We start from the raw sequence: 26,589 nt of genomic DNA on the forward strand, positions 1-26,589 counted from the left end.
GTTTTGTTGTTAAGGGCCCGGGTAATGAGGGTGGTTTGTTAAGTGAGGTTGAAGGGGAGGGATTCTTTGCTGGGCGGTGTGTGGGCTGCGGGCTGCGCGCGGGGTTTCCTCTCTCGGGGTCTCCGGGTTCCAGATTGTAGCGAGTTTTGTTCCGAAAGGGTTCGATCGCGTGGAGTAACAAAAAGCTGAGGCCGGGCCGGGCCGGGCCGGGAGGAGGAGGAGGAGGGCGATCATACTGATCGGAAACAATGTTACAGAGTCAGGCTGGAGCTGTGGCCGCTACTACCGACAACAGCACCTCCACAGCGGGCAGCCTCCACCAGCCTGCACCACAGCCTCAGCCGCCAGCAGCGCCGCCACCACCACCACCACCTCCGCCACCGCCGCTGCTGCTGGGCAGTATCCGCGCCGAGCGCGACCGAGATGCGGAGCGGGAGCGGGAGCGGGAGCCTCACCTCGGCGCCAATTACAGCGGCTCCGACCCCAGCAGCGACGAAGACGAGGACATGGTGGTGGCCCCGGCCCCGGTTGACAGGCGCGGGGTGAAGCGAAGGGTGTCGGAGTTGGAAGCGGCGGCGGCCGCCGGTTTAGCCGGTGTGACGGGTCACGACTCTAACATGGAGTGTAGCGGCGGGATGACAGCAGCCGGCGGCGGGCGTTACGGGCCAGCTGCAGCAACAGGAGGTGGAGGAGGTGGTGTGGCGGCGGCGGCGGCGGCGGGGGCCGGGCTGAAACCGGGAAAGAAAACGCGAGGGAGGGTGAAGATTAAAATGGAATTCATCGATAACAAGCTGAGGAGATACACGACTTTCAGCAAGAGGAAGACGGGCATCATGAAAAAGGTGAGCGGGACACGGAGAGTTTGACAGCTGCAGGGTGAGAGTGTGGGCTGACAGCTCTCTCCCTCTCAGACTCAAAAGTTGGGATTTAACAACCAGTGGGAACAAGGCGACCAGTTAAAATACCGAGAGAGAGAGAGAGAGAGAGAGACGGGTAACTTCAGCAGACAGTCTGTGAGGTGTGTGTGGGACACCGGTTGACTCTCTGACATCCTCTCACTTCATCCTTGTCCCTTTCCCCAAAGTGTCCTTTGAGATCCTGCCGGCGAACTGATTGATCCACTTTGTGAACATGTCCTACTTTCTTTTATTAGAAAGTAAACTTAGCGAAGTAATAACTGGAGTGAGGGGGGAAAGGCACTGACAGCTTGTTAGGTGGGGACGAGCATTAAAGAAAGAAAACATTGGACTTAGAATGAATAAACTGGGACCCGGAAATTCAGCTCCCGGAGTTTGCTAGAGTCCAGGGGAATTGCTGTACCAGTGTACATAGGATCAGATATACAATGTGTGTATATCTCTGTATACATATATACACTGTCTATCCCAGTGTGCAGGGTGAATGCCCAGTTGAGTTGTGACTGCACCTGGTTAATAGTGTAATATAAAATAGTAGATGTACTGTATCCTGGTGACCTTTTGTAGGGTAAGTTCTGTGTTGATTATTGTCATTTCTGTTGGAAGGCATCCAGCTTACCGATGGTTAGCTTCGGCACTGATGGTTGGACGTACGTTTTCTCCCCTGTCAACGATTGCATATTAAGACAGGCCCAGTGGGTAAACACACGGTCCAGTGTGGCACGGAACTGCACCGGTCAGGAAGAATCCAGGTTTAGCCCTGGGCCAGTGCTGAGTTTGCTGATCTATGTTGGAGTGGTGGGAGGGATGTTACTGTGAGACCCCAGAGCCCCTGCACTAGGATGGAAGTGGTGGTGGGAGGGATGTTACTGTGAGACCCCAGAGCCCCTGGACTAGGATGGAAGGGGTGGGAGGGATGTTACTGTGAGACCCCAGAGCCCCTGGACTAGGATGGAAGTGGTGGTGGGAGGGATGTTACTGTGAGACCCCAGAGCCCCTGGACTAGGATGGAAGTGGTGGGAGGGATGTTACTGTGAGACCCCAGAGCCCCTGGACTAGGATGGAAGGGGTGGGAGGGATGTTACTGTGAGACCCCAGAGCCCCTGGACTAGGATGGAAGTGGTGGTGGGAGGGATGTTACTGTGAGACCCCAGAGCCCCTGCACTAGGATGGAAGTGGTGGTGGGAGGGATGTTACTGTGAGACCCCAGAGCCCCTGGACTAGGATGGAAGTGGTGGGAGGGATGTTACTGTGAGACCCCAGAGCCCCTGGACTAGGATGGAAGGGGTGGGAGGGATGTTACTGTGAGACCCCAGAGCCCCTGGACTAGGATGGAAGGGGTGGGAGGGATGTTACTGTGAGACCCCAGAGCCCCTGGACTAGGATGGAAGTGGTGGTGGGAGGGATGTTACTGTGAGACCCCAGAGCCCCTGCACTAGGATGGAAGTGGTGGTGGGAGGGATGTTACTGTGAGACCCCAGAGCCCCTGCACTAGGATGGAAGTGGTGGGAGGGATGTTACTGTGAGACCCCAGAGCCCCTGGGTTGGGAGAAAGAACAATCATCCAAGAGTTCCCGCTCCTGATTGCTGTCCAGCCACCCCAAGATCACACTCCCTGCCATGGTCAAATAGTCTGTTGGTACCCATTAGGCTCGCACATGAAGGATGGGTACTTGGGCGAGCTTCTTGGAGAAACGGTACCCAAGCAAGACGCAGATTCTCAGTGAGTTGAGAAGAGGAGAACTTGTCATAAATGAGTGATTAACTGTGATCTTGCCTCTTGACGGTTATAGGCCACTGGTGTTTCGTGACATCAGCTGGATTCCTGGACCCCTTGTAATTGGGACCAACATTTGGTGCCTTAAATTCAGAATTGTGACCCCTATCCTTATATTTCTACCATGTAATTGGGGCTATAAACCCCTCCCCTGGTTTTGTTGCTGGCTTTTAATGGGCACCACAACCTTCCCCCCCCCCCCCCCCCCACAATTAGTTCTACCACTGATTCCATCCCTCTCCCTGGCCACTATCCGAGACTGTTTGCAACTGTGTCGTCCTGTTTGACCCTGCGATGAACTTCCGACCCCACACCCCCTCCATCACCGACTTCCACCTCCATAACATCGCCCATCTCTGTCCCTGCCTCAGCTTATCTGCTGCTGAAAGCCTCATCCATGTCTTGATTACCTCCAGACATTGTTCACTTGGCTGGCCTCCCATCCTTCCAAATTCTCATTGTGTTCAAATCTCTCCACTGCCTCGCCATCTTGTCTCTGTAACCTTCTTTGGCTCTGTGTGATTTTTGTTTGATAATCGCTCCTGTGAAGTGCCGTGGAATATTTTACAATGTTCAAGGTGCGATATCAATGCAAATTGTTGTAATCGGGGCAGTAATCTTCTGCTTTTATGTTATCTGTTGTGCTCCACATTTGAGTCTGTGTTTTAAGGAATGGACAGGTGTGACTCGGGGGAGTTGAAGCTTGGGGTTTGGTGGGTGTCATGCCTTCTGTCCTTTCTCTGACATTTTTTGTTCTTGCCAATTCTGTCCCCCTGTTTCGGACCCTCCATTCCTCCCGCACTCCTTGGTACAGTCCCACATTTACTGGGTACACTCCCGCACTCCTTGGTACGGTCCCACATTTACTGGGTACACTCCCGCACTCCTTGGTACAGTCCCACATTTACTGGGTACACTCCCGCACTCCTTGGTACAGTCCCACATTTACTGGGTGCACTCCTTGGTACAGTCCCACATTTACTGGGTACACTCCCGCACTCCTTGGTACAGTCCCACATTTACTGGGTACACTCCCGCACTCCTTGGTACGGTCCCACATTTACTGGGTACACTCCCGCACTCCTTGGTACGGTCCCACATTTACTGGGTACACTCCCGCACTCCTTGGTACGGTCCCACATTTACTGGGTACACTCCCGCACTCCTTGGTACGGTCCCACATTTACTGGGTACACTCCCGCACTCCTTGGTACGGTCCCACATTTACTGGGTACACTCCCGCACTCCTTGGTACGGTCCCACATTTACTGGGTACACTCCCGCACTCCTTGGTACGGTCCCACATTTACTGGGTACACTCCCGCACTCCTTGGTACGGTCCCACATTTACTGGGTACACTCCCGCACTCCTTGGTACGGTCCCACATTTACTGGGTACACTCCCGCACTCCTTGGTACGGTCCCACATTTACTGGGTACACTCCCGCACTCCTTGGTACGGTCCCACATTTACTGGGTGCACTCCTTGGTACAGTCCCACATTTACTGGGTACACTCCCGCACTCCTTGGTACAGTCCCACATTTACTGGGTACACTCCCGCACTCCTTGGTACGGTCCCACATTTACTGGGTACACTCCCGCACTCCTTGGTACGGTCCCACATTTACTGGGTACACTCCCGCACTCCTTGGTACGGTCCCACATTTACTGGGTACACTCCCGCACTCCTTGGTACGGTCCCACATTTACTGGGTACACTCCCGCACTCCTTGGTACGGTCCCACATTTACTGGGTACACTCCCGCACTCCTTGGTACGGTCCCACATTTACTGGGTACACTCCCGCACTCCTTGGTACGGTCCCACATTTACTGGGTACACTCCCGCACTCCTTGGTACGGTCCCACATTTACTGGGTACACTCCCGCACTCCTTGGTACGGTCCCACATTTACTGGGTACACTCCCGCACTCCTTGGTACGGTCCCACATTTACTGGGTACACTCCCGCACTCCTTGGTACGGTCCCACATTTACTGGGTACACTCCCGCACTCCTTGGTACGGTCCCACATTTACTGGGTACACTCCCGCACTCCTTGGTACGGTCCCACATTTACTGGGTACACTCCCGCACTCCTTGGTACGGTCCCACATTTACTGGGTACACTCCCGCACTCCTTGGTACGGTCCCACATTTACTGGGTACACTCCCGCACTCCTTGGTACGGTCCCACATTTACTGGGTACACTGCCGCACTCCTTGGTACGGTCCCACATTTACTGGGTACACTCCCGCACTCCTTGGTACAGTCCCACATTTACTGGGTACACTCCCGCACTCCTTGGTACGGTCCCACATTTACTGGGTACACTCCCGCACTCCTTGGTACGGTCCCACATTTACTGGGTACACTCCCGCACTCCTTGGTACGGTCCCACATTTACTGGGTACACTCCCGCACTCCTTGGTACGGTCCCACATTTACTGGGTACACTCCCGCACTCCTTGGTACGGTCCCACATTTACTGGGTACACTCCCGCACTCCTTGGCCGTCATTCACGGGTGTGCCGTGACACTGGACATCGGGAGACTGTTCGGCTGTGGTTCCCACCACAGCCAAGCCCGATCCTGTCCTGTCCTTGCCTCGTTCACAGCAGTCAGAGAAAGAGAGCTGATTTGCTCTCTCTGTTCTCCTCGTCCCTAAGGGGGGCTGAGGCTAAATGCAGTGCCAGTTATCACCATCAACAAACTCTGCACAGTCTGGGAAGCCACTTGTTGGATAAACTTGCTGAGCCAAGAGGGATGTAAAAAAACATTAATTCTTGGGTTACGGGTATTGCTGGGAAGTTTGACATTTATTGCCCTTGAGCTCTCTTATTGAACCTCTGCAGTCCGTGTGGTGAAGGTTCTCCCACAGTGCTGTTAGGAAGGGAGTTCCAGGATTTTGACCCAGCGACGATGAAGGAACGGCGATATATTTCCAAGTCGGGATGGTGTGTGACTTGGAGGGGAACGTGCAGGTGGTTTTATTCCCATGTGCCTGCTGCTCTTGTCCTTCTAGGTGGTAGAGGTCGTGGGTTTGGGAGGTGCTGTCGAAGAAGCCTTGGCGAGTTGCTGCAGTGCATCCTGTGGATGGTACACACTGCAGCCACTGTGCGCTGGTGGTGAAGGGAGTGAATGTTTGGGGTGGTGGATGGGGTGCCAATCAAGTGGGCTGCTTTGTCCTGGATGGTGTCGAACTTCGAGTGTTGTTGGAGCTGCACTCATCCAGGCAAGTGGAGAGTATTCCATCACACTCCTGACTTGTGCCTTGTCGATGGTGGAAAGGCTTTGGGGAATCCTTCACAATTGTTTGCTTTTCTTTTTATTTAAAATGTACTCAAGTTCATCATCACTTGACACAATTCAAGATGTCACTCTGCAGCACAATAGTGTGAATTGCCCTCAGCTATGAGTGTGTTCACTCAATACATGGTGCTATCTTGTATTAGACTTAAAGGGGCTGCATCATCATTCAATGTATCATTAGGTCACACTGAAGTATCTTTGAAACTTTCCAAACAGTTACAGTTGAGGAGTTTAGCACTTCTCTCTTCCACTTTACCATTATCTATTTGCTTTTTCTCTCCTTCTCCCACCCCCAGGCCCAGTGCAGCCTGTGGTGGTTTTTTATTGTGAGATGTGATCAGTCGAGTGAACATGCCAACAACTTGCATTGATATAGCACCTTTAACACAGTAAATCGACCCAAGGCGCTTCACAGGAGCGATTATCAAACAAAATTTGACACCGAGCCACATGAGATATTAGGACAGGACAAAAGCTTGGTCAAAGAGGTAGGTTTTAAGGAACGTCTTGAAGGAGGAGGGCGAGGTAGAGAGGTTTAGGGAGGGAATTCCAGAGCTTAGGGCCTAGTCAGTTGAAGGCATGGCTGCCAATGGGATCAGGTTAAAAGAAAAAGCATACAACATGGCAAAGATTACTGGTAAGCCCGAAGATTGGGAAAACTTTAAAAACCAGCAAAGGATGACTAAAAGAATAATAAAGAGGGAGAAAATAAATTGTAGGAGTAAACTAGCAAGAAATATAAAAAACTGACAGTAAAAGCTTCTGCAAGTATATAAAAAGGAAGAGGGTAGCTAAAGTAAACATTGGTCCCTGAGAGGATGAAATTGGGGAAATAATAATGGAAAACAAGGAAATGGCAGAGGAATTGAACAGATATTTTGTATCTGTCTTCACAGTAGAAGACACTAATAATATACCAATAATAGTAGAAAATCAAGGGGGAAAGGGGAGAGAGGAACTAAAAACAATCACTATCACCAGAGAAAAAGTACTAGGTAAACTAATGGGTCTAAAGACTGACAAGTCCCCTGGACCTGATGGCTTGCATCCGAGGGTCGTAAAGGAAGTGGCTACAGAGATAGTGGATGCATTGGTTGTAACCTTCCAGAATTCACTAGATTCTGGAAAGGTCCCAGCGGATTGGAAAACCACTAACGTAACACCCCTATTCAAGAAGAGAGTGAGACAGAAAGCAGGTAACTATAGACCAGTTAGCTGATCATCTGTCACTGGGAAAATGTTAGAATCCATTATTAAGGAAGTAGTAGCAGGACATTTGGAGACTCATAGTACAATCAAGGAGAGTCAATGTTGGTTTATGAAGGGGAAATCATGTCTGACAAATTTATTAGAGTTCTTTTGAGGAAGTAACGGGCAGGATGGATAAAGGGGGAACCAATGGATGCAGTATATTTGGATTTCCAAAAGGCATTCGATAAGGTGCCACATAAAAGATTACTGCATAAGATAAGAGCTCATGGTGTTGGGGGTAATATACTGGCAGGGATAGAGGATTGGCTAACAAACAAAAAACAAAGAGTCAGGATAAAAGGGTCATTTTCAAAATGTCAATCTGTAACTAGTGGGATGCCGCAGGGCTCAGTGCTGGGGCCTCAACTATTTACAATATATATCAGTGACTTGGATGAAGGAACAGAGTGTCTTGTGGCCAAATTTGCTGTTGATACAAGGATAGGTGGAAAAGCAAGCTGCAATGAGGACACAAAGTGTCTGCAAAGGGATATTGACAGGTTAAGCGAACAGGCAAAAATTTGGCAGATGGAATATAACATGGGAAAATGTGAAGTCATCCTCTTTGGGAGGAAAAATAAAAAAGCAAAATATTATTTGGATGGAGAAATACTATAAAATGCTGCGGTACAGTGGGATCTGGGTGTCCTCGTACATGAAACACAAAAAGTCAACATACAGGTGCAGCAGGTAATCCAGAAGGCAAACAGAATATTGGCCTTCATTTCTAGGGGGATGGAGTATAAAAGCAGGGAAGTCATGCTACAACTCTACAGGGTGCTGGTTAGACCACACCTGGAGTACTGTGTACAGTTCTGGTGCCCTTATTTAAGGAAGGACATATTTGCATTGGAGGCAGTTCAGAGAAGGTTCACTAGGTTGATTCCGGGTATGGAAGGGTTGCCTTATGAGGAAAGATTGAACAGGTTGGGTCTATACTCATTGGAGTTCAGAAGAATGAGAGGAGATCTTATTGAAACATACAAGATTCTGAGGGGACTCGATAGGGTAGATGCTGAGAGGATGTTACCCCTCATGGGGGAATCTAAAACTCGGGGGCAGAGTCTCAGAATAAGGGGTCACCCGTTTAAGATGTAAATGAGGAGGCGTATCTTCCCCCAGAGGGTCGTGAATCTTTGGAATTCTTTACCTCAAAAAGCTGTGGAGGCTGAGTCATGGAATACATTCAAGGCTGAGTTAGACAAATTTTTGATCCGCAAGGGAGTCAAAGGATATGGGGAAAGGGCGGGAAAGTGGAGTTGAGGTAAAAATCAGATCAGCCATGATCTCATTGAATGGTGGAGCAGACTTGGGGCTGAATGGCCTACTCCTGCTCCTATCTCTAATGGTCTTATGGTGGAACAATGAAAATCGGGAATGCGCAAGAGGCCAGAATTGGAGGATTGTAGGGCTGGAGGAGGTTACAGAGATAGGGAGGGGTGAGGCCATGGACGGATTTGAAAACAAGGATGAGAATTTTAAAATCGAGGCGTTCCCGGACTGGGAGCCAATGTAGGTCAGTGAGCACAGGGGTGATGGGAGAACAGGACTTGGTGCGAGTTAGGATATGGGCAGTAGAATTTTGGATGAGCTCCAGTTTATGGAGGGTGGAAGATGGGAGGCTGGCCAGGAGAGCATTGGAATAGTCGAGTCTAGAGGTAACAAAGCCATGGATGAGGGTTTCAGCAGCAGATGAGATGAGATGAGCTGAGGCAGAGGCGGAGACGGGCGATGTTACGGAGGTGGAAGTGTGCGGTCTTGGTGATGGAGCGGATATAGGGTCGGAATCTCATCTCGGGATCAAATACGACGCCAAGGTTGCGAACGCTCTGATTCAGCCTCAGACAGTGGCCAGGAAGAGGTTTGGAGTCGGTGGCTAGGGAACGGAGTTTGCAGTGGACACCAAAGACCATGGCTTCGGTCTTCCCAATATTTAGTTGGATTAAATTTTTGCTGATCCAGTGCTGGATGTTGGACTAGCAGTGTGACAAATGAGAGACAGTGGAGGGGTGGAGAGAGGTGGTGGTGAGGTAGAGCTGGGTGTCGTCAGCGTACATGTGGAACCTGATGATGTGTTTTCGGATGATGTCACCGAGGGGCCGCATGTAGATGAGACGTAGGAGGGGGCCAAGGATAGATCCCTGGGGGACTCCAGAGGTAACGGTGCTGGAGGGGGAAGAGAAACCATTGCAGGTGATTATCTGTCTACGACTGGACAGATAAGAATGGAACCAGGCGAGTGCAGTCCCACCCAGCTGGACAACAGAGGAGAGACGTTGGAGAAGGATGGTGTGGTCAACTGTGTCAAAGGCTGCAGACAGGTCGAGAAGGATGAGGAGGGATAGTTTACCACGGTCAAAGTCAATAGGATGTCATTTGTGACTTTGATAAGGGTCGTTTCAGTACAGCGGCAGGGGCGGAAACCTGATTGGAGGGATTCAAACATAGAGTTGCGAGAAAGATGGGCACAGGTTTGTGAGGCGACAACAAGTTCAAGGACTTTGGGAGAGGAAAGGGAGGTTGGAGACGGGACGGTAGTTTGCAAGGACAGAGGGTGGATTTTTTGAGGGGGATGATGAAGGCAGATTTGAAGGGGAGGGGGACAGTACCTGAGGAGAGGGAACCATTAACAATATCAGCTAACATGGGGGCTAGGAAGGGAAGTTGGGTGGAGAATACTTCAATATTCTCAACAAATATACATTCCATTGAGAAATAAAATCTCCAAGGAAAAAGTGATCCATCCGTGACTAAAAAAAAGTTAAGGATAGTATTAGATTAAAAGAAGAGGCCTATAATGTCGTGAAGAAGAGTAATAAGCCTGAAGATTGGGAGAGGTTTAGAAACGAGCAAAGGATGACCAGAAAATTGATGATAAGGGAGAAAATTGAATATGAAAGTAGATCAAGAAATATAAAAACAGATTGTAAGATCTTCTACAAGTATGTAAAAAGGAAGAGAGTAGGAAAAGTAAACGTTGGTCCCTTAGAGGCTGAGACAGGAGAAATTATAATGGGGAATCAGGAAATGGCAGATGTGTTAAACAAATATTTTGTATCTGTCTTCACAGTCGAAGACACAAAAAACATACCAGAAATAGTGGGGAACCAAGGGTCTAATGAGAGTGAGGAACTTAAAACAATTAATATCAGTAGAGACAAAGTACTGGACAAACTAATGGGACTAAAAGCCAACAAATCCCCTGGACCTGATGGCCACATCCTAGGGTTCTAAAAGAGGTGGCTGCAGAGATAGTGGATGCATTGGTTATGATCTTCCAGAATTCCCTAGATTGTAGAACAGTCCCAGTGGATTGGAAGGTAGCAAATGTTACCCCGCTATTCAAGAAAGGAGGGAGAGAGAAAATAGGGAACGACAGGCCAGTTAGCCTGACATCAGTCGTCGGGAAAATGCTGGAATCCATTATTAAGGAAGTGGTAACAAGGCACTTAGAAAATCATAATATGATTAGGCAGAGTCAACATGGTTTTATGAAAGGGAAATCGTGTTTGACAAATTTATTAGAGTTTTTTGAGGGTGTAACTAACAGGGTAAATAAAGGGGAACCAGTGGATGTAGTATATTTGGATTTTCAAAAGGCGTGCCACATAAAAGGATGTTACGCAAGATAAGAGCTCATGGGGTTGGGGTAACATATTAGCATGGATAGAGGATTGGTTAATGGACAGAAAACATTACTGAGTGCAGTGTATCCAAGTTGCTGATGATACAAAGCTAGGTGGGAAAGTAAGCTGTGAGGAGGACACGGTGTCTGCAAAGGGATATAGACAGATTAGGTGAGTGGGCAAGGAGGTGGCAGACGGAGTATAATGTGGGGAAACGTGAGGCTTTTCACTTTGGTAGGAAGAATAGAAAAACAGAATATTTTTTAAATGGTGAGAAACTATTAAATGTTGTTGTCCAGAGAGATTTGGGTGTCCTCGTACAAGAAACACAAAAAGTTAACATGCAGGTTCAACAAGCAATTAGGAAGGCAAATAGTATGTTGGCCTTTATTGCAAGGGGGTTGGAGTACAAGAGTAAGGAAGTCTTGCTGCAATTGTAGAGGGCTTTGGTGAGACCACACCTGGAGTACTGTGCACAGGTTAGGTCTCTTTATCTAAGGAAGGATATACTTGCCTTAGAGGCGGTGCAATGATTCCTGGGATGAGAGGGTTGTCCTATGAGGAGAGTTTGAGTAGAATGGGCCTATACTCTCTGGAGTTTAGAAGAATGAGAGGTGATCTCATTGAAACATAGAATGGTTACAGCATAGAAGGAGGCCATTCGGCCCATCGCGTCCGTGCTGGATGGAACATGTAAGATTCTGAGGGGGCTTGACAAGGTAGATGCTGAGAGGTTATTCCCCTGGCTGGAGAGTCGAGAACCAGGGGGCATAGTCTCAGGATAAGGGGTCGGCCATTTAAGACTGAGATGAGGAGGAATTTCATCACTCAGAGGGTTGTGAATCTTTGGAATTCTACCCCAGAGGGCTGTGGATGCTCAGTCATTGAATATGTTCAAGGCTGAGACAGATAGATTTTGTACTCTCGGGGAATCAAGGGATATGGGGATCGGGCGGGAAAGTAGAGTTGAGGTTGAAGATCAGCCATGATCTGATTGAATGATGGAGCAGGCTCGAGGGGCCATATGGCCTACTCCTGCTCCTATTTCTGATGTTCTTATGACAGCAGTTTGGTGGGAATAGAGTTGAGGGAGCAGGAGGTGGGTCTCGTGGTCAAGATGAGCTCAGAGAGGACGTGAGGGGAAATAGGAGAGAACTAGAGAAAGATGCCCGCGTGCAGCAAGACCTGGACAACATCCAGGCCTGGGCTGATAAGTAGCAAGTAACATTCATGCCAAACAAGTGCCAGGCAATGACCATCTCCAACAAGAGAGAGTCTAACCATCTCCCCTTGACATTCAACGGCATTACCATCGCCGAATCCCCCACCATCAACATCCTGGGGGTCACCATTGACCAGAAACTTAACTGGACCAGCCATATAAATACTGTGGCTACAAGAGCAGGTCAGAGGCTGGGTATTCTGCAGCGAGTGACTCACCTCCTGACTCCCCAAAGCCTTTCCACCATCTACAAGATGCAAGTCAGGAGTGTAATGGAATACACTCCACTTGCTTGGATGAGTGCAGCTCCAACAACACTCGAGAAGCTCGACACCATCCAGGACAAAGCAGCCTGCTTGATTGGCACCCCATCCACCACCCTAAACATTCACTCCCTTCACCACCGGCGCACAGTGGCTGCAGTGTGTACCATCCACAGGATGCACTGCAGCAACTCGCCAAGGCTTCTTCGACAGCACCTCCCAAACCTGCGACCTCTACCACCATAAAATGTGGATGTTGCAATGTCATTTGGTTCTCAAAGGGTTAACCTGTAGTTAACACCGTCAGTAATTGATAGGATCTGAAGGTGAGACAGTGCCAGAGTTTAACGTGTGTGTCTGGAAGGATTTCCCCACTGTACCCTGCTTGCCTCCTTTTCTGAAAGCAGCTGACTGGTTGGGCTGCAATCCCACAAATGCTGAATCCCCTTCACTGCTCATCTGGTTGGTCATTCCATGTATGAGCCTAAACAGTGAGTGCTGACAGTTTGTTCAACTGTGGGGGGCTTCACCTCATACCCAAACTCTGTCTTCTCCTGAAGGCCATGTGTGATCTCACATTCCAACAGGACCCACTGGGTAGTGGTCAGGAATGGGCCTTCCAGCCTAGAATTACATAGAATGTACAGCACAGAAACAAGACTTTTGGCCCAATTGGTCTATCCTGGTGTTTATGCTCCACACGAACCTCCTCCCTCCCTATTTGATCTAACCCTACCAATGTACCCTTCTATTCCTTTCTCCCTCATGTACTTCACTAGCTTCTCCTTAAATGCATCTATGATGCTAGACTCCCTGGGGACTGCGGCAAAATATAGTCCCCAAATATTGCCCTGATTGAGCTCGGTTGGCTGAATCCGCAGGCTGTGGATTGAAGTTGACATTCTGGTCTGTATAGCTCACTCCACACTGATTAACGTGCGTGCGTGCGTGCATGTATTAAACAGCAGTAACGTATCTGACTTTTTAGTGGGACTGTAGAGTTCATTGCAAAGTTTGGAGATTTTCAAGAAAGAAAGAACTTGCATTTATATAGCGCCTTTCACAACCTCAAGACATCCCAAAGTGCTTTACAGCCAGTGAAGTAGTTATGAAGTGTGGTCACTGTTGTAATATAGGAAATGGGCCAGCTGGTTTGTGCACAGCAAGGTCCCACAAACAGCAATGAGATAATGAACAGATAATCTGTTTTACGTGGTTATATCAGATTATTTCTATATAATGTGTGATTCTTGCCCGATTATAATAGCAATATCCAGGAAAGGACTAGGCTATAAGAACACAATAGGAGTAGGTCATACGCCCCCTCAAGCCTACTCCGCCATTCAATAAGATCATGGCTGATCTTCAACCTCAACTCCACTTTCCTGCCCTATCCCCATATCCCTTGATTCCCTTAGTATCCAAAAATCTACCTCTCTCAGTCTTGAATATACTCAATGACTGAGCATCCACAGCCCTCTGTGGTAGAGAATTCCAAAGATTCACAACCCTCTGAGTGAAGAAATTCCTCCTCATCTCAGTCTTAAATGGCTGCTCCCTTATCCTGAGACTCTGCCCCCATAGTTCTAGTCTCTCTATCCAGGGGAAACAACCTCTCAGCATTTACCCTGTCAAGCCCCCTCAGAATCTTATGTTTCAGTGATATCACCTCTCATTCTTCTAAACTCCAGAGAGTATAGGTCCATTCTACTCAATCTCTCCTCATAGGACAACCCTCTCATCCCAGGAATTAATCTAGTCGTGTCTCATCTTTTGATGTGGGTGATCTCGCAGCACTGTCCAGTTAAGGACGATTAATAAGGAGTAACTGGGTTAGGAATTATTTGCTATCCTAAGTATATAGTTCATCTTCACAGACCAGCAGGCCTCGGGTGCGATTCCTGGACTATGCTGAGTTGGCTGGTCTTGTTTGGGATGACAGTAGGAGCGCTACAATTGGCTCCAATGCCTTGGGAGATTAGTCAGAGATCCTGCTTCTGATCGCTGTTCAGTGACCACTGCTGGAAAAAGCGTGTCCATGAATGTTGGGCCAGCTGGAAGTCAGGCCCCCCAAACAATGATCAGAAGATTGTTCCAACAATCATTCCAGAATTGGAAGGTGGTCCCCGGGTGAGCAGGGTCTGTGGGTGCGTGGAATTTGCGCTGAGTTAAACTATGCTTTTTGCTCTGACGAACACTAAAATTTAATTTTCAATGACAGTGATGCTTAATTCTGGCCTTTCTGATGGCTCACTTGGTCAAATGCACTGTAATGTGTGCACTGTAAGAGACCATAAAGGCCTCTAGTTCAGCCCTTGAGCTGTGCTGTGTTAGATCATATCCAGATGGCCTGGTGCAGTGATCCCAACTGGAGAGTGTGAGGGTGGGGATGTTGGGAGGAGCTAGGATCAGGCTTTGTAATTATGCTGCCCCCCCCCCCCCCCCACCATGGTTGAATAGCTTGCTGATGCTCGCTGTACTGCAACAATAGCATGCAATTTAATAGCCCGTCATTTGGGGGAGTGTACAAGGGAGTAAGGAGGATTCTGAATGGGAGGGTTGCAGATGAAAAATGGTGTTCCAGAGAACCCAAGAAGTGTATCCAGGAAGTATCAGTGACCTCAGGGGAGGAGGGGAGAAGATTACTTTTTTTAAAAAGTCACCAGTACACTCGGTCCTAATCTTGCTGTTAAAATGTGATCTGTACAGTATGATTTGGTTGACGGTGATTAGCAAAAATCTGTTGACCAGTTCAGTATTTGGGAGGTATGTGAGGTGAGGCAGTGTACAGGACAGGTAGTGTGTGGGGGTTTTGACTGAATTGGGTGATCCCATTGGGTGATCCCATTGGGTGATCCCATTGGGTGATCCCGTTGCATCGTACACTGGCTGTGTTGCTGAAGATTATTGATTTGTCTTGGTGCTCAGGAAAGAACACCTGTTAATTAGTTAGGTGTTGCAGGACTGTTGTATATTAACCCTTTACCACCCAGAAGTGGTCCAAATGGCGAATATCCGTTAAGTTGAGCATTTGTTTTTTGACATTTGGTTAACTATAACTTGCATCTATATAGTGCTTTAATGTCATAAAACATCCCAAGGTGCTTCACAGGAGCGATATCAGACAAAACTTGACACTGAGTCAAAGGAAATATTAGAACACGTGACCAAAAGTTTGGTCAAAGAGGTAGGTTTTATGGAGAGTCTTAAAGGAGGAGGAAGAGGCTGAGAGGTTTATGGAGGGAATTCCAGAGCTTAGGGCTGAGGCAGCTGAAGGCACATCTGCCAATAGTGGAACGAAGGGAGTGGGAGTTGCAAAGGAGGCCAGAATTGGAGGGTTGTAGGACTGGAGGAAGTTACATAGAGATAGGGAGGGGCGAGGCCATGGAGGGAATTGAACACGTGAGAATTTTAAAATCGAGGCGTTCCCGGACCGGGAGCCATTGTAGGTCAGCGAGCACAGAGGTGAAGGTGGTGGTGAATGGGACTTGGTGTGAGTTAGGATATGGGCAGCAGAGTTTTGTCAACTTTATGGAGGGTGGAAGATGGGAGGCCTACCAGGCGAGCATTGGAATAGTCAAGTCTAGAGGTAACAGGCATGGATGAGGGTTTCAGCAGCAGATGTGCAGAGGCAGAGGCAGGGGCAGAGACAAGTGATATTATGGAGATGGGAGTAGACAGTCTTGGTTATGGAGCGGATATAGGGTCAGAAGTTCATGTCAGGGTCATAGAGGACGCCAAGGTTGCGAATGGTCTGGTTCAGCCTCGGACAGTGGCCAGGGAGAGGTTTGGAGTCGGTGGCTAGGGAATGGAGTTTGCGGCAGGGACCAAAGACAATGGCTTCAGTCTTCCCAATATTTAGTTGAAGGAACTTGCTGCTCATCCAGTGCTGGATGTCGGACAAGCTGTGTGACAAATCATAGACGGTGGTGGTGAGGTGGAGCTGGGTGTCGTCAGTGTATGTGTGGAGTTTGACATTGTTTTTTAGGATGATGTCACCGAGGGGCAGCATGTAGATGAGAAATAGGAGGGGGCCAAGGATCGATCCTTAGGGGACCCTTGCTGCAGCCTAAATGTTGAAGTACTTTCAATGCTGCAATTGCCTCTGGCAAGTATTCGAACAGGAATCTTTGGCTTGCAGTCCTAATGCCCAGCCTGTTTGATGATTCCGTGTTTTGGTTATGTAATATTGATCCATTCTTGCTGCACTTTGCAAGTTGCTCCACAGATGTTGTCTGAGGTGGGTGTACAGCATTTTCACTTTAATGAGGGGGTGGGGGGAAGGGAAGGGGTAGGAAGGTGGATCCTCACAACTTCCTCTTTAACTCCATTCCTCGTATGGCAGTTCTTGTTTGACCCTCCAACTTTCTCTCCTGCAGCTGGTGACTCGACCTGCTCCAGGTCCTAAATTGAAGACGTGATCTATCAGCAGGCCATTCAACTGTGATGGGCATCAAAGTTAAGCCAGATCCTGTCCTCATTCAAAGCTTGTTTCCAGCAGGGATCACTGGGCAGTGATCTTCTCCCGTAGCCCAGGAACCGATTTGTTGGAGCCCCAACTGGTGCCCTGGCTGAGATCAATTAACTCAACATGAGCAAGGGGAGGGGAGCTGGGACCTCCTGGACTCTTTGGTTCAGGACCACACCATATGCCAAGTTGTTGGTGCCCGTTGAGCTTGGCCCAAGTTGTGCCCTGTCATAGCCAGGTCTGGCTGAACAGCGGAACTCACTTTTAGTAGTCCAGCCAAGTGCCTGTGTAACTCATTGGCAATCGTGTAGGTGATCCGACCCACCCAAAGACTAGTGGATCTCATTGCCTGGAGCAGCATGTGTAGAGGTCCTCTTGCCTGGATGGGTGTAGCCACAAAACTTGAAGCTGCGCATTCTAGGCTGGAGCTGGGGGCAGAGACAAGTGATATTATGGAGATGGGAGTAGACAGTCTTGGTTATGCAGTGGATATAGGGTCAGAAGTTCATGTCAGGGTCATAGAGGATGCCAAGGTTGCGAATGGTCTGGTTCAGCCTCAGACAGTGGCCAGGGAGAGGTTTGGAGTCGGTGGCTAGGGAATGGAGTTTGTGGCAGGGACCAAAGACAATGGCTTCAGTCTTCCCAATATTTAGTTGAAGGAACTTGCAGCTCATCCAGTGCTGGATGTCGGTTCCTGGGCTATGGGAGAAGATCACTGCCCAGTGATCCCTGCTGGAAACCAGCTTCATCGCTGCCCTTGCCAGTAGACTCTGCCCCTCCAACAGCAACTTAACCAAGGTTACTGTGACAACAGCTCCCTCCTCCCTGTGTCCTCTACCATAGAGAAGGAGAAGAGCAGCATTGTCATTGAGCATCATCACCTGCATGTTCCCCTCCAAGTCACACACTGTCCAGACTTGGAAATATATCGCCGTTCCTTCATCGTCGCTGGGTCAAAATCCTGGAACTCCCTTTCTAACAGCACCTTCACCACATGGACTGCAGCGGTTTAAGGAGAAGGCTCACCATCACCGTCTAAGGGCAGTAGGGATGAGCAGTAAATGCCGGCCTTGCCAATGTTGTCCATATCCAGAGAACAAATCATTTTTTTTAAAAAGGGGGGGGTCTTCAGGGAGAGAGAAGTGAGTCACTTTTACCCCCTCCAAAATAAACTGAGGAGACACTTGCATGAGGGGCAGCTCTCTAGGGACCAATATTCCTGTGTCCCAAGCTGGTGACTGAGCTAAGTGTCCCATTTACAGTACTCCCTTGGTGCCTCACTCAATCGTATCGTGCAGTCCCTGGAATCCTTTGGGGGGGAATTAGTCTAAGAACTAAACCACCTTAAGCTCACTGCTTGGAGTAAAGCCTTACCTTTGCTGGTCTTGACTTTAGAAAGACTTTTATTTTGTAATTTGTCCCTTTGCTCCCCTCCTGAAGAAGCTGGTGGCTGGGTCGCAGTTCCCTGGGCCCTGGCTGCCCCTCCAGTCCAAGCGCAGGCATCGGAACACAGTCTCGTCCTTGCGTGATGTGTAACTGCGTGTTTTGCAGCAGGACAACCCCGACTACATCTTCCTCCCCCCTCCTGGGCTAGGCTGAGACCCTCTGTCTCACCTCTTCCTTCTCCTCCCCCTTCCTGGGCTAGGCTGAGACCCTCTGTCTCACCTCTTCCTTCTCCTCCCCCCTCCTGGGCTAGGCTGAGACCCTCTGTCTCACCTCTTCCTTCTCCCCCCCCCCCCCCCCCCCCCCCGCCTCCTGGGCTAGGCTGAGACCCTCTGTCTCACCTGTTCCTTCTCCTCCCCCCCCCCCCCCCCTCCTGGGCTAGGCTGAGACCCTCTGTCTCACCTCTTCCTTCTCCTTCCCCCCCCCCCCCCCCCCTCCTGGGCTGCTGAGACCCTCTGTCTCACCTCTTCCTTCTCCCCCCCCCCCCCCCCTCCTGGGCTAGGCTGAGACCCTCTGTCTCACCTCTTCCTTCTCCTCCCCCCCCCCCCCCTCCTGGGCTAGGCTGAGACCCTCTGTCTCACCTCTTCCTTCTCCCCCCCCCCCCCCCCCCCCCCCCCCCCCTCCTGGGCTAGGCTGAGACCCTCTGTCTCACCTCTTCCTTCTCCTTCCCCCCCACCTCCTGGGCTGCTGAGACCCTCTGTCTCACCTCTTCCTTCTCCTCCCCCCCCCCCCTCCCCTCCTGGGCTAGGCTGAGACCCTCTGTCTCACCTCTTCCTTCTCCTCCCCCCTCCTGGGCTAGGTTGATCGAGTGTTGTAGCTGGGTCCTTTTGGTTTACGTGACTCCGTGTGGTTCTTATTGGCTTCCTCACTGAGCAGCCACAAATGGACAGTTAGTGTGAAAAATACAAAAATTTAAACAACATTGCAGGATGAAAGCACTGATTCGATGTTGGGTCTGACTGGAGGGACATGGGTAAATCCACTTACCGGCAGAATAGATTCACTGGTCAAGTTGTACCCTCTCGTGTTTTCTGTTTCTCTTTAGCTTGTGTTAACCTGCTTCAGTAGGTCATGCACTCACCACCTGGACCAGAAGGTCATGCGTTCAAGTCCCACTCCAGGACGATGACCCTGCAGTGTCAGAGGGGCTGCTCTTCAGATGAGGCCATGTCTCTCTAGTCTGGTGTTTCGAGTGGATGCTGAAGATCCCACAGTAATGTCGGGAGGGGAGGGGAACGAGCACTTGTTTCTGTCTCCTGGCCAACATTCCTCCCTCTACCAACAGCACCTCAGTAGATTAAGTGGTTGGTCATTGCTGTTGGTGGGATCTTGCTGTGCAAAAATAACTCGCAGCATGTTGCAGTGACGAGCACAAAGGAAGGCGTTTGGCTCATCCTTCCAAGGGATTAATGATCCTAAACTCCCACGAGTGATATTCTGTCGGCAGCGTGTGACTGTGCCTGACCGTGGTAATTCTCTTCAACCAATGGTGATGCAACCCAAACTCACCAGACGGAGACTTGGTGGGCAACAGGCAGTCGTCTCACCACGGCATCCCATTAATTAATTGGCAGGGTTATCAGCAAACTGGGCCCTACTTGAGGGACAGCTTATCATTGAGCTATCCCACGTACAAGGCACCTTGTACGTCATTGGTGTACAGACTGAGTGACTGCAGTAGTATTGAACACACAGTCTTCCCTCACTGCATGTCAGTGCCATCCCCAGCCGGAAGGTACCTGTTCCCAGGCTCACTTGTACAGCTGGCCACTAGGCAGTGTATCAGAACAGGCCTCTGCTCAGTATTGTACCTGTCCAGAGAGGGATGGATAGAGGCAGTGAGAGTGAGAGGGGTCTGATCAACCCGGTGACCCCTGCCCTAAATAGCATGTACAGAGACAGCGGGTGAACATGGGATGGTGTCACCCTTTTAGTTGAATAGCCTGCTGATTTAGAGTCTCTGGGACCACCCATAAAGAATGGCTAATTGGAAAAGTGCTGGAGTGGGAGGGAGCCTGTGGGAGTGAGGATCCATCACCTTCGGGAGAGGCAGAGAAAAGAAAAGGAAGATTTAAAAAGAAAGGGAATGGAATAGGGCACAAAATGAAACCCATTACAGGATGAATGAAGGGAACTGATCTCCGCTCTGTATAGAGCCCATTACAGGGTGAATGAACTGATCTCCGCTCTGTATAGAGCCCATTACAGGGTGAATGAACTGATCTCCACTCTGTATAGAGCCCATTACAGGGTGAATGAACTGATCTCCACTCTGTATCGAGCCCATTACAGAGTGAATGAAAGGAACTGATCTCCACTCTGTATAGAGCCCATTACAGGGTGAATGAAGGGAACTGGTCTCCGCTCTGTATAGAGCCCATTACAGGGTGAATGAACTGATCTCCACTCTGTATAGAGCCCATTACAGAGTGAATGAACTGATCTCCACTCTGTATCGAGCCCATTACAGAGTGAATGAAAGGAACTGATCTCCGCTCTGTATAGAGCCCATTACAGGGTGAATGAACTGATCTCCGCTCTGTATAGAGCCCATTACAGGGTGAATGAAGGGAACTGGTCTCCGCTCTGTATAGAGCCCATTACAGGGTGAATGAAGGGAACTGATCTCCACTCTGTATAGAGCCCATTACAGGGTGAATGAACTGATCTCCACTCTGTATAGAGCCCATTACAGGGTGAATGAACTGATCTCCACTCTGTATAGAGCCCATTACAGAGTGAATGAACTGATCTCCACTCTGTATAGAGCCCATTACAGGGTGAATGAACTGATCTCCACTCTGTATAGAGCCCATTACAGGGTGAATGAACTGATCTCCACTCTGTATAGAGCCCATTACAGGGTGAATGAACTGATCTCCACTCTGTATAGAGCCCATTACAGGGTGAATGAACTGATCTCCACTCTGTATAGAGCCCATTACAGGGTGAATGAACTGATCTCCACTCTGTATAGAGCCCATTACAGAGTGAATGAACTGATCTCCACTCTGTATAGAGCCCACTACAGGGTGAATGAACTGATCTCCACTCTGTATAGAGCCCATTACAGGGTGAATGAACTGATCTCCGCTGTGTATAGAGCCCATTACAGGGTGAATGAAGGGAACTGATCTCCACTCTGTATAGAGCCCACTACAGGGTGAATGAACTGATCTCCACTCTGTATAGAGCCCATTACAGGATGAATGAAGGGAACTGATCTCCACTCTGTATAGAGCCCACTACAGGATGAATGAACTGATCTCCACTCTGTATAGAGCCCACTACAGGGTGAATGAACTGATCTCCACTCTGTATAGAGCCCATTACAGGGTGAATGAAGGGAACTGATCTCCACTCTGTATAGAGCCCATTACAGGGTGAATGAACTGATCTCCGCTCTGTATAGAGCCCACTACAGGGTGAATGAACTGGTCTCTGCTCTGTATAGAGCCCATTACAGGGTGAATGAAGGGAACTGGTCTCCACTCTGTATAGAGCCCATTACAAGGTGAATGAAGGGAACTGATCTCTGCTCTGTATAGAGCCCATTACAGGGTGAATGAAGGGAACTGATCTCCACTCTGTATAGAGCCCATTACAGGGTGAATGAAGGGAACTGGTCTCCACTCTGTATAGAGCCCATTACAGGGTGAATGAAGGGAACTGGTCTCCACTCTGTTTAGAGCCCATTACAGGGAGAATGAACTGATCTCCGCTCTGTATAGAGCCCATTACAGGGTGAATGAAGGGAACTGATCTCCACTCTGTATAGAGCCCATTACAGGATGAATGAACTGATCTCCGCTCTGTATAGAGCCCATTACAGGGTGAATGAACTGATCTCCGCTCTGTATAGAGCCCATTATAGGGAGAATGAAGGGAACTGATCTCCACTCTGTATAGAGCCCATTACAGGGTGAATGAAGGGAACTGGTCTCCACTCTGTATAGAGCCCATTACAAGGTGAATGAAGGGAACTGATCTCCGCTCTGTATAGAGCCCATTATAGGGAGAATGAAGGGAACTGATCTCCACTCTGTATAGAGCCCATTACAAGGTGAATGAAGGGAACTGATCTCTGCTCTGTATAGAGCCCATTACAGGGTGAATGAACTGGTCTCTGCTCTGTATAGAGCCCATTACAGGGTGAATGAAGGGAACTGATCTCCACTCTGTATAGAGCCCATTACAGGGTGAATGAAGGGAACTGGTCTCCACTCTGTTTAGAGCCCATTACAGGGAGAATGAACTGATCTCCGCTCTGTATAGAGCCCATTATAGGGAGAATGAAGGGAACTGATCTCCACTCTGTATAGAGCCCATTACAGGGTGAATGAACTGATCTCCACTCTGTATAGAGCCCATTATAGGGAGAATGAAGGGAACTGATCTCCACTCTGTATAGAGCCCATTACAGGGTGAATGAAGGGAACTGGTCTCCACTCTGTTTAGAGCCCATTACAAGGTGAATGAAGGGAACTGATCTCTGCTCTGTATAGAGCCCATTACAGGGTGAATGAACTGGTCTCTGCTCTGTATAGAGCCCATTACAGGGTGAATGAAGGGAACTGATCTCCACTCTGTATAGAGCCCATTACAGGGTGAATGAAGGGAACTGGTCTCCACTCTGTATAGAGCCCATTATAGGGAGAATGAAGGGAACTGATCTCCACTCTGTATAGAGCCCATTACAGGGAGAATGAACTGATCTCCACTCTGTATAGAGCCCATTACAAGGTGAATGAAGGGAACTGATCTCTGCTCTGTATAGAGCCCATTACAGGGTGAATGAACTGGTCTCTGCTCTGTATAGAGCCCATTACAGGGTGAATGAAGGGAACTGATCTCCACTCTGTATAGAGCCCATTACAGGGTGAATGAAGGGAACTGGTCTCCACTCTGTATAGAGCCCATTATAGGGAGAATGAAGGGAACTGATCTCCACTCTGTATAGAGCCCATTACAGGGAGAATGAACTGATCTCCGCTCTGTATAGAGCCCATTATAGGGAGAATGAAGGGAACTGATCTCCACTCTGTATAGAGCCCATTACAGGGTGAATGAAGGGAACTGGTCTCCACTCTGTTTAGAACCGATTACAGGGTGAATGAACTGATCTCCGCTCTGTATAGAGCCCATTACAGGGTGAATGAAGGGAACTGTTCTCCACTCTGTATAGAGCCCATTACAAGGTGAATGAAGGGAACTGATCTCTGCTCTGTATAGAGCCCATTACAGGGTGAATGAAGGGAACTGATCTCCACTCTGTATAGAGCCCATTACAGGGTGAATGAACTGATCTCCGCTCTGTATAGAGCCCATTACAGGGTGAATGAACTGATCTCCGCTCTGTATAGAGCCCATTATAGGGAGAATGAAGGGAACTGATCTCCACTCTGTATAGAGCCCATTACAGGGTGAATGAAGGGAACTGGTCTCCACTCTGTTTAGAACCGATTACAGGGTGAATGAACTGATCTCCGCTCTGTATAGAGCCCATTACAGGGTGAATGAAGGGAACTGTTCTCCACTCTGTATAGAGCCCATTACAAGGTGAATGAAGGGAACTGATCTCTGCTCTGTATAGAGCCCATTACAGGGTGAATGAAGGGAACTGATCTCCACTCTGTATAGAGCCCATTACAGGGTGAATGAACTGATCTCCGCTCTGTATAGAGCCCATTACAGGGTGAATGAACTGATCTCCGCTCTGTATAGAGCCCATTATAGGGAGAATGAAGGGAACTGATCTCCACTCTGTATAGAGCCCATTACAGGGTGAATGAAGGGAACTGGTCTCCACTCTGTATAGAGCCCATTACAAGGTGAATGAAGGGAACTGATCTCTGCTCTGTATAGAGCCCATTACAGGGTGAATGAACTGGTCTCTGCTCTGTATAGAGCCCATTACAGGGTGAATGAAGGGAACTGATCTCCACTCTGTATAGAGCCCATTACAGGGTGAATGAAGGGAACTGGTCTCCACTCTGTTTAGAGCCCATTACAGGGTGAATGAAGGGAACTGGTCTCCACTCTGTATAGAGCCCATTACAGGGTGAATGAAGGGAACTGATCTCCACTCTGTATAGAGCCCATTACAGGATGAATGAACTGGTCTCCACTCTGTTTAGAACCCATTACAGGGTGAATGAACTGATCTCCACTCTGTATAGAGCCCATTACAGGGTGAATGAAGGGAACTGATCTCCACTCTGTATAGAGCCCATTACAGGATGAATGAACTGATCTCCGCTCTGTATAGAGCCCATTACAGGGTGAATGAACTGATCTCCGCTGTGTATAGAGCCCATTACAGAGTGAATGAACTGATCTCCACTCTGTATAGAGCCCATTACAGGGTGAATGAAGGGAACTGATCTCCACTCTGTATAGAGCCCATTATAGGGTGAATGAACTGATCTCCACTCTGTATAGAGCCCATTACAGGGTGAATGAAGGGAACTGGTCTCCGCTCTGTATAGAGCCCATTACAGGGTGAATGAACTGGTCTCCACTCTGTATAGAGCCCATTACAGGGTGAATGAAGGGAACTGATCTCCACTCGGTATAGAGCCCATTACAGGGTGAATGAACTGGTCTCCACTCTGTATAGAGCCCATTACAGGGTGAATGAAGGGAACTGATCTCCACTCTGTGTAGAGCCCATTACAGGGTGAATGAACTGATCTCTGCTCTGTATAGAGCCCATTACAGGGTGAATGAAGGGAACTGATCTCCACTCTGTATAGAGCCCATTACAGGGTGAATGAAGGGAACTGATCTCCGCTCTGTATAGAGCCCATTACAGGGTGAATGAACTAGTCTCTGCTCTGTATAGAGCCCATTACAGGGTGAATGAAGGGAACTGATCTCCACTCTGTATAGAGCCCATTACAGGGTGAATGAACTGGTCTCTGCTCTGTATAGAGCCCATTACAGGGAGAATGAAGGGAACTGATCTTCACTCTGTATAGAGCCCATTACAGGGTGAATGAAGGGAACTGGTCTCCACTCTGTTTAGAGCCCATTACAGGGAGAATGAAGGGAACTGATCTCCACTCTGTATAGAGCCCATTACAGGGAGAATGAAGGGAACTGATCTCCACTCTGTATAGAGCCCATTACAGGGTGAATGAACTGATCTCCGCTCTGTATAGAGCCCATTACAGAGTGAATGAAGGGAACTGATCTCCGCTCTGTATAGAGCCCATTACAGGGTGAATGAAGGGAACTGACCATAGCCACAATGGGCTGAATATGTTGCTTCTGTGCTGCAAAATTGTATGAACCTTTGGATGGTGTGGGGCAGTGGTCTGGAGGAGGAGTTAGTTATGGCCCTGCCCATGTGATGGATTGCTGACTGATTCTGCTCTCACACACACTGGGCCAATCTGACCCTGCAGGTCATTAAAATGACAGTAGGCTTTGGATGTTGGTCCACATGGGGTGGGGATCAGGGTCCGAAGAAGGTTTAAACCATAGTGTACCCCCCAAAGGGTGAGCTTACACCACTGTGAATGAACATGACTGGCTATATAAATGCAAGTCCTTGCCTTCTTTATGAAAGTCACTGCACTTGAAGGTAATGCATTTCATGTGAAGCTTTTTGAGACATTTTTGAACTGTGATGGGAGCGCTCTATAAATCCAAGTCCTTCCCTCTTCCTCTCCCTGTGAATTCCCAACCCATTCCTAACTAAATATTAGTTCTCGAGTGTTAGTGGCTGAGCCTGGTGCACTGTGCACCCTCGATGTATTGCCTGTCCTTGTGTGGATCAGAGTGTGCTGGTGTATTGTGTACATTATCCAGCCCCTGCCGTGATGGATTATTCGGCACCTGAGATTCCTGATGTTACGGAATGATAAAACATACCTTTTTCCCCCCTTCCCCCTGCCTTTTTCAATGTGCAGGCCTACGAGCTCTCCACGCTGACAGGAACCCAAGTCCTTCTACTCGTGGCTAGTGAGACGGGCCATGTTTACACCTTCGCCACCCGCAAACTGCAGCCAATGATCACCAGCGAGACGGGGAAGGCGCTGATCCAGACCTGTTTAAATTCCCCCGATTCCCCGCCACGCTCAGATCCCACCACCGATCAGAGGATGAGTGCCACGGGATTCGAGGAAACTGATCTCACCTATCAGGTATCGGAGACGGACAGCAGCGGGGAAAATAAGGTAAAAACTAAACAAAACCCGTTGTGTGGTAGGAGAGGGAAAGAATGCAAAGTGGAGGAGCGAGTGGTGACATTTTGTAGAGTAACAGCTGGTTGATGAGAAAGCAATCTAGTGAGGGCGGTGAT

At 49.0% G+C, this 26,589-nt stretch overlaps 1 protein-coding gene across 1 annotated transcript; it reads left to right on the plus strand.

The window, feature by feature from the left end:
- On the plus strand, nucleotides 1-26,589 carry LOC137321542 (serum response factor-like). Its single transcript, XM_067983939.1, has 2 exons — nucleotides 1-842; nucleotides 26,198-26,589. The coding sequence occupies exons 1-2, from the start codon at nucleotides 249-251 to the stop codon at nucleotides 26,558-26,560; spliced, it is 957 nt and encodes a 318-aa protein (XP_067840040.1). The 5' UTR covers nucleotides 1-248; the 3' UTR covers nucleotides 26,561-26,589.

This window comes from Heptranchias perlo, chromosome 5 (assembly GCF_035084215.1).
Source record: "Heptranchias perlo isolate sHepPer1 chromosome 5, sHepPer1.hap1, whole genome shotgun sequence".
Lineage (NCBI taxonomy): Eukaryota > Metazoa > Chordata > Chondrichthyes > Hexanchiformes > Hexanchidae > Heptranchias > Heptranchias perlo.

Excerpts from the sequence above, each read along its gene's own strand:
- LOC137321542 (XM_067983939.1), top strand. The coding sequence starts at position 249 with ATGTTACAGAGTCAGGCTGGAGCTGTGGCCGCTACTACCGACAACAGC. Across the intron at positions 843-26,197 it reads AGACGGGCATCATGAAAAAG|GCCTACGAGCTCTCCACGCT; the intron begins GTGAGCGGGACA and ends TTCAATGTGCAG.